Source organism: Temnothorax americanus, unplaced genomic scaffold (genome assembly GCF_048541705.1).
Source record: "Temnothorax americanus isolate GAGA-0224 unplaced genomic scaffold, ASM4854170v1 Scaffold147, whole genome shotgun sequence".
Classification (NCBI taxonomy): domain Eukaryota; kingdom Metazoa; phylum Arthropoda; class Insecta; order Hymenoptera; family Formicidae; genus Temnothorax; species Temnothorax americanus.
Window position 1 is genome coordinate 225,365 of NW_027509283.1, and position 13,630 is coordinate 238,994.

At 34.5% G+C, this 13,630-nt stretch overlaps 1 protein-coding gene across 1 annotated transcript; it reads right to left on the reverse strand.

Annotated features, from left to right (window-relative positions):
- Positions 1-5,833: 5,833 nt before the first annotated feature.
- LOC143894897 (uncharacterized) lies at positions 5,834-8,210 on the reverse strand. The gene is made up of 3 exons (XM_077401574.1): positions 7,402-8,210; positions 7,018-7,310; positions 5,834-6,291 (listed from the first exon to the last, which is right to left on the reverse strand). Exons 1-3 carry the CDS (start codon positions 7,541-7,543, stop codon positions 5,917-5,919), a joined length of 810 nt encoding a protein of 269 aa, XP_077257700.1. The 5' UTR covers positions 7,544-8,210; the 3' UTR covers positions 5,834-5,916.
- Positions 8,211-13,630: the final 5,420 nt, after the last annotated feature.

Here is a 13,630-nt window from a genome sequence, read left to right on the forward strand (position 1 = left end):
AAGTGATCCTGGGCCTGAGACCAGCCCGGCAGTGCCGCGATTGTATAGAAGAATTTCTTGTGCAAAAAGATAGATACCAGATGGCACGGGCGACACGGGTGAACTTGGAGATTGAAAAAAGTTCAGAAGAGATATTAAAAAAAAAAATTAAAATTAAAAAAATAAAAAATTAATAAGTGGACGTAATTAGTATTATAAAGTATTTTTTTTTATTTTAGCTTATAATTTCCTTTTGCTTATATTTTAGCTTATATATTTTAGCTTAAGATTATATTTTCCTATTGAAGTTAATTTTTTTTTCTCTTCTTTTTCCACATTTAATTTTTTTTTGTTTAATCCACATATATGCGTATTTTTTTGTATCACATAGCCAAATATATTCCATTTAGTTCATACACCAATTCACCACACTTCTTCTGAGCATACATTACCATTAATTGTAAGCGCACATTTTACCTAAGAAAATATATATAAGCATTTAAAATAAGCTTAATTTTGGGAACCGATATCTAATAAATTGCTGACGCGTTATATTAACCCGATCGGACGCGACATAAGCGAACAATATCATTATGAATATATCCGGTATCAAACCGGAGCATTAAAAAACCGGTTTTGGAGCGGTTTCTTTATTTATAAAGGAGTTATATATAAACAGAAAAATATATAATAAATTAATATATATTATTATTGATATACTAGTATATATTGTGATATCAGATGTGACGTTTTTATACGTCCGTCACAAGGGCGCGGAAAGAGAGAGCGCAAGCGACACGAGCGCTCGAGATTGGATGGGATCTCGCTGCTCGCTCTTGTGATGTTTTGCGTTTTGGCGTTTGTGTTTACTGCCGAGACCTTGCTAAATCCCGTGTGCGTAGAATTTTGCGTAGCAACCATGAAACGTTGTCATAGGAATACAGTCTTGTGTTTATAATAAAACCAAACACTATTACTTTGATCGTAGTCCTTCGCTTCGCTTTCCAATTTTTATTTAGCAGTAGACAGTTGTTACTGTTGCTAGCAATTGAGCTAGTGCTCCGCGCATTTTCTGTGTTTTATTGAATAGTATATAGTTACGTATAGATTTGTAATCTCCAATTAATATGGACGACACTAACGAAGAAATTGCAAGAACCGAATGTACAATGCGACCTGCAAATTTTGTAGGCATTTATTTTGATTATAATAAAGAAACTTGTCGATCCAAATGCAAAGTTGCTGGATGCTCTACAAGTATGCAGGTAAAATTAATTTCTATTTGTTACTGAATTGTAGTTTTAATTATCTTTATTAATATAAATCAGAGATATATTAAGATTAAGATTCATAAATTAAAAGTACAGAAAAGTTTCGAATTTCCTAATTTATAAATTATAAATTATAATAAATTTTTTATAATCACATCATTGAAATTTTTAAATAATTTATTTTTTATCTTTTGCTACGTTTAATTATTACCATTAACACATTTATGTATACATTCATGTATAGTTTTAAAGAAGTTAAAATTCGATTAGATAAAATTAAAATCAACTTTGTTATATTATAACGTAAATTTACTTTCAACGATTTATGTAATATATTTATTATTTAACTTAGGGGAAGCATACTGCAAATTTGGAAAGGCATATTATGCGTAAGCATCCTGTCGAGGCAGAAATAATAACTAGCGAACGAATAAAGCTTCAAAGAGCGCGTGATCGAAAAAATAATATGCAAAATTTGGAATTGGATCTTACAAGTACGTATGCAAAAAACTAAGTATTTAATTTATATAAATTTTAAAAATAATAATATAGCATAGAATAACGTATAATATAAATCTTTTTAGCTATAAAATTTCATATAAATTTTAAAAACTATATTTCAATTTTTTTGACTTAAGGCTCCTGGGTAGTCATCGCAGCCATATTGAATTTCTTGCTATCGAGGCGAAAAATTACCCTATTGTAGGCTATTTGATAACGGCAACTGTATGCGTAGCGAGGTGGACAGAAAAACACAAGTATTTCTATAATGCTCTATATAATATATTTGCTCTTGGTACACGTCTGAATGCTATGACACCACGAGCTCTTCTGTTGTCACACAACGACCGCACGTAAGCGTGGCGCCTCGAGGCTCGCGCCACTCGGGAGCTGCCCTCTAAAAGGGCGGGAGCACGTCGCTTGTTCAAAGCCCAGCTTCTCATACTCCCTCCCTTTGTACGAGCGATCCGTGTTCGTCTAATTTTCTTCTTTATCTGTAACATATCAAAAATCAGTTATCGAGTAAAATTGATCTCTAATTCTGTTCAAACTCTAAATTCATTATATTGTCTCTTAGATATGCAAATGCTTCTAAAGGTAAAAGTTTTGTCATAATGTCTGCCAAGTTCTCTTTGGTCTCAATCCATTCGACTTTCACCTTCCCTTGATCAACACACTGCTTGACAAAGTCTCCATGAGTGTCAGCCATATGTTTTCTGTTTCCAGTTTCTTCTCTTTCTTCTAAGTTTTTCTTTATTTCTTCTAAGTTATCATCAAACATTTTAAGTTTGTGACTTCCATCTTTCTTAGTGCAGTTTCCTGCTGCTCTGTTATCACACCAGATTATTGCAGGCAAGAATGTTTTTCCAACAACATATCTGAGCAACTTGTCTAACGAGATTACTTCTTGACAGGCCTCACTCATTGCTAGATACTCTGCCTGACAGATAGAGAGTGTGACATATGTCTGTTTATGACTTCTTTATGCTATCTCACATCTCCAAATATTTTAATTATATATCCTCCAGTGGATGTAGAATCAATGCAATCTCTGAAACTAGCGTCTGTCAGCGACTCTAACTCATCTGTTTTACCTTTAAACATCAATCCTCTATTTGCAGTTTCTCTAAGATATCTGAAGACTCTTTTTACATCTTGCCAGTCTTCTTCCGTGGGCTCTAATTGTCTTCTTGCTAAATAGTTTACTGCAAAGGCTATATCAGGTCGTGTAGCATTTGCCAGATACATTAAGCTTCCTATAGCTTCTCTATAAGGTACTCTTTTAGTTTCTTTTTTAATACTCTTTTCTTCTAATTTTCTGTTTTTATTGCTCACTTTTCTGGTGACCATAGGAGTGTTCTGAGGCTTGCATTCATTCATATAAAACTTTTCTAATATGCTCTCAGTATATCGCGTCTGATGAATATATATACAACTTTCTTCTTTGTTTCGCTCTATTGTTATTCCCAGAAAGTTCTTTGGTTCCCCAAGATCCTTCGTCTCAAATGTTTCACTCAACTTCTTTTTGATTTCTTCTAATTTCTTCTGATCATTACTTGCAACCAACATATCATCTACATAAAGTAATACGATCACTATTTTGCCTTCTTTTCTCCACGTGAACAGGCATGGCTCATGTAGATCGTTCTCTAATCCAAGTTTCTTAGCCTCTTCTGAAAATCTCTTATTCCATCTTTTCGAACTTATCTTCAATCCGTATAAAGCTCTATTCAATCTACACACCTTAGTCTTCTTGGTGTTTTCATCCAGTTTTACTCCCTCTGGAATTTCCATATATATTTCATCTTTTTCTTCTAGAATTCCATTTAAAAAGAAAAGTTACCTCTTGCTGAAAACTCTTCAAGCCAAAAGGATCGATAGGCCGTGCTTTTGCAGTCTCTATACGTACTGAACATCGAGATCAAGCCAGCTTTTGCCCTTTTGCTCTACGCGAGGTTTCTGTCCTCGCTGAGCTGGCCTTAGGACACCTGCGTTATTCTTTGACAGATGTACCGCCCCAGTCAAACTCCCCGCCTGGCAGTGTCCTCGAATCGGATCACGCGGAAGTATTAACGGCGATCGGCCGCAAGGCCTCACGCCACTCTGACACGCTTGGCTCTAGAACACCGTGACCGCCGAAGCACGAAGCCCTCGGGGCACGCGCTCCGCCTAACCGAGTAAGTAAGGAAACGATGAAAGTAGTGGTATTTCACCGGCGATGTTGCCATCTCCCACTTATGCGACACCTCTCATGTCTCCTTACAGTGCCAGACTAGAGTCAAGCTCAACAGGGTCTTCTTTCCCCGCTAATTTTTCCAAGCCCGTTCCCTTGGCAGTGGTTTCGCTAGATAGTAGATAGGGACATCTACTAACATCTAGCTGACTAGCGTATAAGTTATATTTGATTATTATTGCTAATATAAATCTAACCAGTGACAATCTTGAAACCGGTGCATATGTCTCTTTTAGATCATACACATTTTTGTCTTTACATCCTCTTATCACCAGTCTCGCTTTATATCTGGTTGATCCATCTGATTCTAATTTCCTCTTAAATACCCATCTTGAATCTATTATATTAGGTCGTCTTCCATCTTATTTCTCTAATGGTCTATCGACAAGTTCCCACACTTGATTAGCATACATAGATTCAAGTTCCTCTTTGACTGCAATTTTCCAATTCTCTCTTTCGTTTTACTTGATATAGCTTCTTCATAAGTAACAGGCTCTCTATTTAACGATGCCATAAAGCATTGATGTAGTTCATCTTCATTCTCTATATTCCGTTGAATATTTTTCACATTAATATAATTAGCAAAGCTAACATCTTCTATTTTTCTCCGCACATCAGTGTCTCCATTATCTTCTATAGTTTTCTTTTAGTTTTATTTCTAGTCATTGGAGCTTCACTTTCCTTTCGTGCGTCCTTCTGCTTCTGTTCGTCTAGTTGTGTTGTTTGTTTTCTCGGTCTACCTCTTTTCCTTTTCTCAGGAATCTCTAGTTTTTGTTCTCCCTTTTCCTCATTCTCTACAAATTCTTTCATCCAATTTTTATCTAAGTTTTTTTCTTCTTTTATTTGACTGTTTTGATATACATTTTTATATGTTATCTTTTTATTAAATCTAATGTGTCGGGACTCTATAAATTTTCTTGTGCTTGGATGCCAGAGTATATATCCAGTGTCAGTATATCCTACCAACACACCTCTAATAGCTCTCTTGTCAAATTTCGACGTAGGCTTTGGTACTCTTGCATATCCAATGCATCCAAATCTCTTTATTTGCTCGAAATGACAACTTGTTTCTGATGAGAACTTCTTCAAGGGGATCTCATACTCTATAGTCTTATGTGGAGATCTGTTGTACGCATGCACAGCAGCGTCAACTGCCAACTCCCACATACTCTTTGGTAATCCCGAGTCGAAAATATATGTTCTTATTTTCTCTTGCATCGTTCTGTTGAACCTTTCTGCAACTCCATTATGTTCCGGAGTGTACGATGGTGCATATATGGCTTCTATATTTTCTCTTTTTAACATTTCTTTAAAAGCACCTCTCGTAAATTCCTTGCCTTGATCTGACTTCACACTCTAATATGGAGTTATCAAACTTAACTGTCTCTAATCTCTTTTCTACTTTTTGTAGCTGTCTTAAATAGTTTAACGACGCATGACCTAATCTAACATGCCATAACATCGCCTCATTTATTTTCTCTAATTTCTTTACTTTTTCAATTACTGAGCTTTCACACATTTCTTCTATATTCTCTAATGTTTGTATATCTTCTAACTTAATGACTTGATCGAGTTCAGCATTATTGTGTTCTATATTTTCGTTCACATTTGTGAGCTCTCCTTCATTCTCCCTCCCAATCGCAGAGCCAACATTGTCTCTTTCGTCTAATTCTCCCTCCGAAATTGATATATAATTCACTGGTCTGAATGTTTGCTTGCGATTATTCAAGAAACTCACAATGTGGAACAATTTCTGCTTTACATCTATACACAGCACATTCTATGCTTTCATTGTCCTCTATATTATTGTTTTTAACTTTAAATTGCATAATCCAATTTGGTTTCTCATAAATTCCTTCGAAAACAATTTTATTTGTTAGTTTATTGTGAACTTTAAATACTTTATCATCTAAATAAATACTGAACCCTGCATCAGCCAGCTTTCTTAAAGATAGTAAATTTTCGGATACTTCCTTTATTATCTACTCTTTTTGTTCCTCTTTGCGCAAATCTACCCTTTTTCTTTATATTTTTATTAACGGTTTTATTTGTATACCTTTTTCCTCTAAATCTGTTTGTCTGGGCTCCGGCATTAGGACAGCTATCACCCTTGTGTTCTCTAATCTCCTGGCAGTAATAACAGAACCAGGCCTCTGATCCCGCTAGTGGGCAGTCCTTCGCCATGTGACCCAATTTGTTGCATCGATAGCACTTTATTTCTTTGTGCTCTTCTGCGGTAGCCCTCTGCACTCTAACTTCTGGTTTCTCTAGTTTCTCTCTAACTTCACTCTTAGTCTCTGCCTCTAACTGCATCATGAAAGATTTTATTTCATCTACATTCATTTCTTTAAGATTAGTTTGTCTTCTAATTAAATCTACATTCCTCAGTTCCGGCACATTAATTGACACAGCTTGATACAATGCAGATCTCATTTCTTGTTCTGTGAGAGGTACCGCATCTTCGCATGATTCATATTCTCTAATTATTGAATCAAAGCGTTCGCAAAAATCACTTACTTTTTCGTCTTTTCTCATTTTAATTTGATAGAGTTTAGTTCGTACCGATGCATGAGTAACGTTTACTTCACTCTTTTTATAACCTCTTAATTTCTTCAAAATTTCTTTTGGATCTTTCTCATGTAAAATCCTTTTATGATAATTTTTATCTAAATAATTGATTATTATATCTCTAACTAAACTTTTTCTCTTAGCAACTTTTAATTTGAAAAGATTTTCTGGACTATCAAAGTTTGAATCTATTACATCTAATAAGTCGTTATTCATTAATTCGGATTTTAAATAATCCATCCAAAGATCAAAGTTGGATTTTTGCGTTAGCTTATATTCTTTTCTAATATGCAACCTTTGACTGTTTAATTCTACCTCTAAAGCACTCTTAATTGTCTCTAAACTTCTATTTTTCTCGACTGAACAGACTGTTTTATCTAACTTTTTCTTTTTAGGCTCTACTTCTGATTCTTTAACCGTTTGTATACCGTTTTCTACTTTACTTTTTGTATTCTGTTTATTTACCTCTAAACGTCTAATTTTTAGTTTCTCTTTCTCTAAATTTACGTGAGCGACTTCTACCATATTTTCCATCATGGAGGTTGCTTGGGTCATAACCTTATCCAACATCTTTAATACCGAGGCCATTTTCTCAACCATCTTTTCTTGTTTCTCGTAAAGCATCTTTGTCTCTATAGGTAGTACAGGACGATTTTCAGCCCATTCTCTATTTACATCTATGTTTTCTATTATTTTTGGTTTGCCGCGTTTCGGGATTGCACCCTTTGCTTCAGTCTCCTTCTTGTTCTCTTTTTCTTCTAAACAGTTTTTTTTTTAATTACTCTATCTTTGAATACACAAGTATATTATCCTTCTTGATTGTTTTATTAAAAAAAAATGCTCTCTTACCTTCATCTTTACTCATCGTTTTATTGCTACCTCTTTCTTTCTCTACCACTGTGACCACGCTGCTGTCACTATCGTGGTCAACCAGTGAATCTTGGTTTTCTTCCTCATTCATCGGAAGATTTTTCGTCTTTTCTTCTTCCATCTAAATCGGGATTCAAATATTAATTAAACATTAGCATTCCTCTTTTGACAAGATAAACCAACATTCATATTGACCGATAATAATTTACACTTTTTATCACTAGATCTCTTTCAGCGATAAAAATTTAATGCTTATGAGGCTATATAGAACGCACTGCAATTCACAATAACCCCAAAGCAAAAAAACCACGCGCCTCTGCAGGGCTATCCGCACGCGCACACCACTGTCCGTTGCGATCTCCAGCACTGCTGAAAAGATCTATGGGAATTGATTATAATGAAATAATCGACGCTTGTGTTGAAATGACTACTGTCAATGGACGAAGTATAAATTTTGTTGAGGATAGTGGTTTCAAACGCATTATCGATCCAATATTGAATGGCCTTACTAAGGATGGACCTAAAATCGTTGTAAATCGTGAAATTATTAAATGACAAATTACTACTGAAGCACAAAACATTTGTGAGGAAATACTCCAAGATGTGAAAGGTCGTTTAATTTGTGTTAAAATAGATAATGCGACTCGATTAGATAGATCATTAATGGGTATAAATATTCAGTATTGTAAGGAAGGCAAACTTATCATACGTAATATATGTACGAAAAAGTTAGACTGTACGCACACGGCTGAAAATTTGAAAAAAGAAATTATAATTGAGCTTGATAAATGCGGGATTTCTAAAAATATGATTTATTGCGTGACGACTGATAACGCGGCCAATATGTTAAAAACGATTAAATTACTAAGTGGCGATGTTTCCTCGATGCATGTTGAAAGTGAAACAAATGAAAATAACGATGAAGAAATGAATGAAAACATGAACAGTAGTGACGAAGATAGCGAAGAAGAAGGAAGTGAAACTGAAGATGAGGAGAGTAATGAGAATATTTTGGAAGAAAACTCAACCAAATCGGTAGAAAATGATTTATTTTGAATTTTTGATAATTTACCAAGTAAATTTTCATCTGAAGGTGTGTTTGGGCAAAGATGTGTGGCACATACTTTGCAGCTTGCAGTCGAAGATGCTATTAAAAAAAATGATATACGTGAATTATTAACGAGAGCAAGAAGCCTCGTTAAAAAACTTTGCACACCAACAAATTCAGGTATCTTAGTTGCAATTGGAAGAAGAAAACCTACACTCGACTGCCCGACACGTTAACATTCAATGTATGACATGATTTTAAGTTTATTGGCTTTCAGATTTATGCCCGATCAAATTTTATCAGCAAATAAGAAATTCAAATTATCAAATCTGTCAATTAATGATTATGATAAATTACAGTTGATAGTTGATGCCTTAAAACCAGCAAAAGTTACCACGAAAAAATTACAGGCAGAGCAACTTCAGGTTGGCGATTTCATACAAGCGTGGTTGATGTGTAAACATAATACAAAGACTATCGACAGTTCGTTAGCAAAAGCACTGGTCACTGCTATGCAGGAGCGAGAGGTTAAACTAATGGAGAGTCCAGCTTTGCTATGTGCAATTTATTTAGATGCCAGATGGCAAGTTCTGCTTTCTGAGACGCAAAGAGAAACTGCAGTAAACCATCTCGTTTTTGTATGGCAGCGATTACAAGCTTTGAAAACGATTGAAATTAGTACACCATCTAGTACGTGCCACGATAGCGCGCTTAGATCACAGAGCACAGAAAAAATTGAAGACCCTCTAGAATTAATGTTGTTAGAAAAGGAAAATTCGCGACAGACGCAGCATACAAAAACTAACAAATCTGACATTAAACACCTTCTTATTAACTTTGGAAATGAAGAAAGAATTAAATACGAGGAAGATATATTTCTATACTGGGAGAAAAAAAAGTCACTTGCCCTGAACTTTATGAGCTCGCAGTAACTGTATTAGCTCTTCCAGTAACGCAAGTAAGCGTTGAAAGATTGTTTTCTAATCTCAAATTTATTTTAAATTATTTGAGAAATAAAATGTCATGTACTCTTCTGAATGACATTTTGTTAGTTCGATGCAATCGTATTTTTGGTTCTAACAAAAAAAACGTAGCAAAAAAAAGAAAATTACGAAATAAATTGCGAAATTAGATTTTATTTTTCCACGTTCTATCTGATGCTATAGCGCTCATGCGACAATTTGTTAACACAATGTATTATATTGTTCCGTTCCAGATTATGACATTTCAAAAATTTCCACAATGTTGATTACCATAGATAACAGCTAATTCTAGAGATCAGCTCTTATCATAAAATGATTAGTTTTCCCGCTTTTTCGAAACACAAAATCGTTTTTTGTTGCGTTTCAAATTGTTTAAACATAAATCGTCACTTTACAAATTATTATTCAACAAGTGTATCATTTTGTGTTTGGATTTATTTGTTAAATAAATGACATATTGTTATTATTTTGTTGGCGCAAAATTTAAGAACCCTTATTTGTTCATTCTTTGACTGACAAATAAACACACACATACACACATATATGTATATGTATATATGATACCTATATATAATATGTATAACATATTAAGGTATTAATTTATTTTCTTGTTCTATATGTAATAATTAACTCCTTTTACATAAAGAAACTGCGCTAAAACCGGTTTTTTATGCCCCGGTTCATACCGGAGTATTTTAAATTATAATCCAAAATGGTTTGCTCCGAGCAATTTTAGCTCCGTTCTCTCGAAACGTATATACAAATTTTAACGGTTCGGTTTATATCTCAGGTTACAAATAATTTACTTTATAAATTCATCCGGTTTTTAGAGCTGTTTTTGAACTCAAACCGATTAAAAAACGTTCCAAAGAGCATATTTTTACTCCGGTTTTATTATGTATTAATTAACTCCTTTTTAAAGAAACCGTTCCAAAACCAATTTTTTATGCTCCGGTTCAATACCGGAGCAATTTTAAAATTCGAAATTTGCTCCGTTCTCTCGGAACGTACAAACTTCAATCGGTTCGGTTCAGTTTACATCTCAAGTTCCAAATAATTTACTCCATAAATTCATTCGGTTTTCGGAGCGGTTTTTGAACTCAAACCGGTTCAAAACCGCTTCAAAGAGCATATTTTTGCTCCGGTTTTCAACCCTGATTTTATTCATACGCGGTAACAAACGTACCACGTATGACTTAAAGGGGAAGGTGTTACGTGCAAGCAAAATTCAACTCAATCTTAAAATAGCTAGGAATGTTAAAAGAGAGATATTGATATTGATTATATATCTGATTACTGATGAGGAGACGGTTCTCAGGCCGGGGCTCGCAGGGCATAGAATTACACTTATTGATAAGACCTTCCTCCTTCTTTAAGATTCAAAGACAAAGAAGTGGTGAGAAGCTTGCGCGAGGGGGTTCTTATTGCCACTTAAGTATAAATAAGCGCGAAAAATCATCGTACAGTTAGTTGTTGGAAGTCAGTTAGTTGTTTGTTGTCAGTCAGTTAGTTATAATCAACCGACAGTCTTTATTCGAGCTAATATATTAAAATTCTGGGTAATTATGCAGTATAGGGGAGGCACCTCCGATGACCTTGACCTTGACATATGTTGTCAAGGTCACCCTCCTGAGTGACCTTCAGAAGGTTTTAGCCGTCGCTCGTTTTTTATTAAAAAGTTATTAACAAAAAAAAGTTTGGCGATCTCACCGATTTCAATGACCTTGATATATGTTGTTAAGGTCATGACCCCGAGTGACCTTCAGAAGGTTTTAGCCGTCGCTCGCTATTTGTTTTAACAAAAAAAGTTTGGAAAATATAGCATATATAGATGCATATATAGGTTAGTTGACGCGCTTTAAACACTTAAATACTTTTAAAGCGCGTCACTAACCTACATAGGTACGATTTACTGCTTTAAATGTTGTGTTTCGGTAAAGCAGCGACTTTTTCGCAAAATAAAATATTTTCTGCTTTAACAAAAAAATTTCAATTTATCAACAATTTACTGCTTTAAATGTTGTGTTTTGGTAAAGCAGCGACTTTCTTGCGAAAAATAAAGTATTCTCTGCTTTAAAGAAAAACGTAATATTAGTCGTTTATGCCTCTCAGTACTTAAAATAACTGCTATATTTTCGAAACTTTTTTTGTTTATAACTTTTTAATAAAAAACGAGCGACGGCTAAAACCTTCCGAAGGTCACTCAGGAGGGTGACCTTGACAACATATGTCAAGGTCAAGGTCATCGGAGGTGCTTCCCCTATACTGCATAATTACCAAATTCTGACTTATACACTCTTTAACATCAGCAAATCTTTAAAACAGATCTTAACAACAATTGAAATCATATCAATTAAACCAGATCTCTTAAACAATAGTTTTTTAATTTTAATTCTTGAAACTAATTTTACTATAAAATCCTTTAATTCCACAACTCTTAACTGTCGCTGCCAATCAGCGTGGCAAAAATAAGTTCCTGATATTCTTGCCGCTGCCAAAAAGTGGCAACAGGAGATTTCCTTCCTTTACCTGTCGCTGCCAAAGAGTGGCAATAGGATTTCTTTTAATCCTCATTCATGCCTAAAAAAAGGGGAAAAGATTCCAACTTAAAAGAATTAAATTTCAGATTAAACAAACTGTTAGCCATTTTGTCGGCTAAAAGGGATCGTGCTCCGTTCGCGATATGAAGGATGAAGGAAGGCGTTATATTGAACCACTTTAATAAATTGAGTTGCCTTACACGAGTGTCCTTATTACAAGTTCCACTTCGCGTTTCGTTTATAGATAACTCGCAGGTGACTCGACGCGACAGCTTGATGGTTTCAGACCGACTGCCTGATTGTTCGATTCGGCGGTCTTACATCGGTTTCCGGTTGCTACCTCGGGATCGCCCGTGGTAGCATTAACCTCTATGGTCAGCGCTCGGCGCTGACCTTCGCGTCAGCGATATTGGTCCTCGTGGATGGACTTTGCTCTCTACGTTTCGTCGCTGGGGTCGAGTTTCTTTAACGCTTGGCAACTCGGTTGCCAAGGGCGTTGTGCGCTCACAACAAAACCATACAATTAAATCAAGATCCTTTTCCATTAATTCTCAAATTAAAGAAATTAGAAACTGAACGTCGAGATAATAAAACTCGAACCTTTATTTCATATAAATTAACCCCTTTGAATTTAATAACAGATTTTCCAAATCTTAATTTAATAAACAAATCTGACCCTCGTTTTAAAACATACAAAATTCGATATCTCTTCGGACTGGATTAATCGCACAACCTAGTCCAAATTCCGAGTAAATTACTTAAATTTTTTGATCCAAAAACGGACGAATTAACTTAATTTTGACAGAACGTGACAAGCTACACGATGTTTAATAAGCTGGAGAGGACTTTAGAAATAAGTGGTTACTACTCACTGAAGAAAACCAAGCATTGCATAACAGAATTAAATCTCTCGAGGCTAGACTTGCAAACCTTGAGAAACAGGGGGAGAGGTCTTACCACACGGATGTTCCATAATAAAAAAGTTCCATAATACCAGATTTTCTTCATAACCAAAAAGAATCTGAACTTTCTCATTATTCTTAACTTTTTCATCATTCTGAATTTCCTCACAATTCTAAATTTTCTAATAATTCTGATCATTTTGAGTACGTACTCTGAACACTTTGATTTCGAGAATAACGATAATTATAGAGATATATTTAACATTAAGACACACCGGCAACAATAACGAGGCTCATTCAGACGACAACGATGATAACTCTGAAAATTGCGAGAATATAGTGATGAGAACAATGAGAACCAAAAGAACGATGAGGAAAAAAATTTTCCCATAAAGATATTTTATAAATTTATAAATTCACATTGTATAACATTTACTGTAATTAATATATAATTAATTATTATATTGCCACCGTTAGATTTTATAAATGTCTTATAATGTTTTATAAATATAAAGATTTCTTTTAACATATGTATAAAATAATTTAAATTATATAAATATGTATAAAATAATAAAAAATTATATGCTTTTTATAATTTAATGCTTTTAATTTTCCCTTAAAAAATATATTTTAGTATTTATTAATGGCTACGTAACAAGGCTTGCTGCAATTTTGCGTCAAGCTGTGTCATCAAAATTTGCTCTGTATTTGGTGCCAATTTGCTGTTAAGTATTG

Coding starts and splice junctions, on each gene's coding strand:
- LOC143894897 (XM_077401574.1), bottom strand. CDS start 7,543: ATGGAAGAAGAAAAGACGAAAAATCTTCCGATGAATGAGGAAGAAAAC. Junction 7,311..7,401: donor AACGATGAGTAAAGATGAAG/GTAAGAGAGCAT, acceptor AAAACTGTTTAG/AAGAAAAAGAGAACAAGAAG. Junction 6,292..7,017: donor TAAAAATTAGACGTTTAGAG/GTAAATAAACAG, acceptor TTCATGATGCAG/TTAGAGGCAGAGACTAAGAG.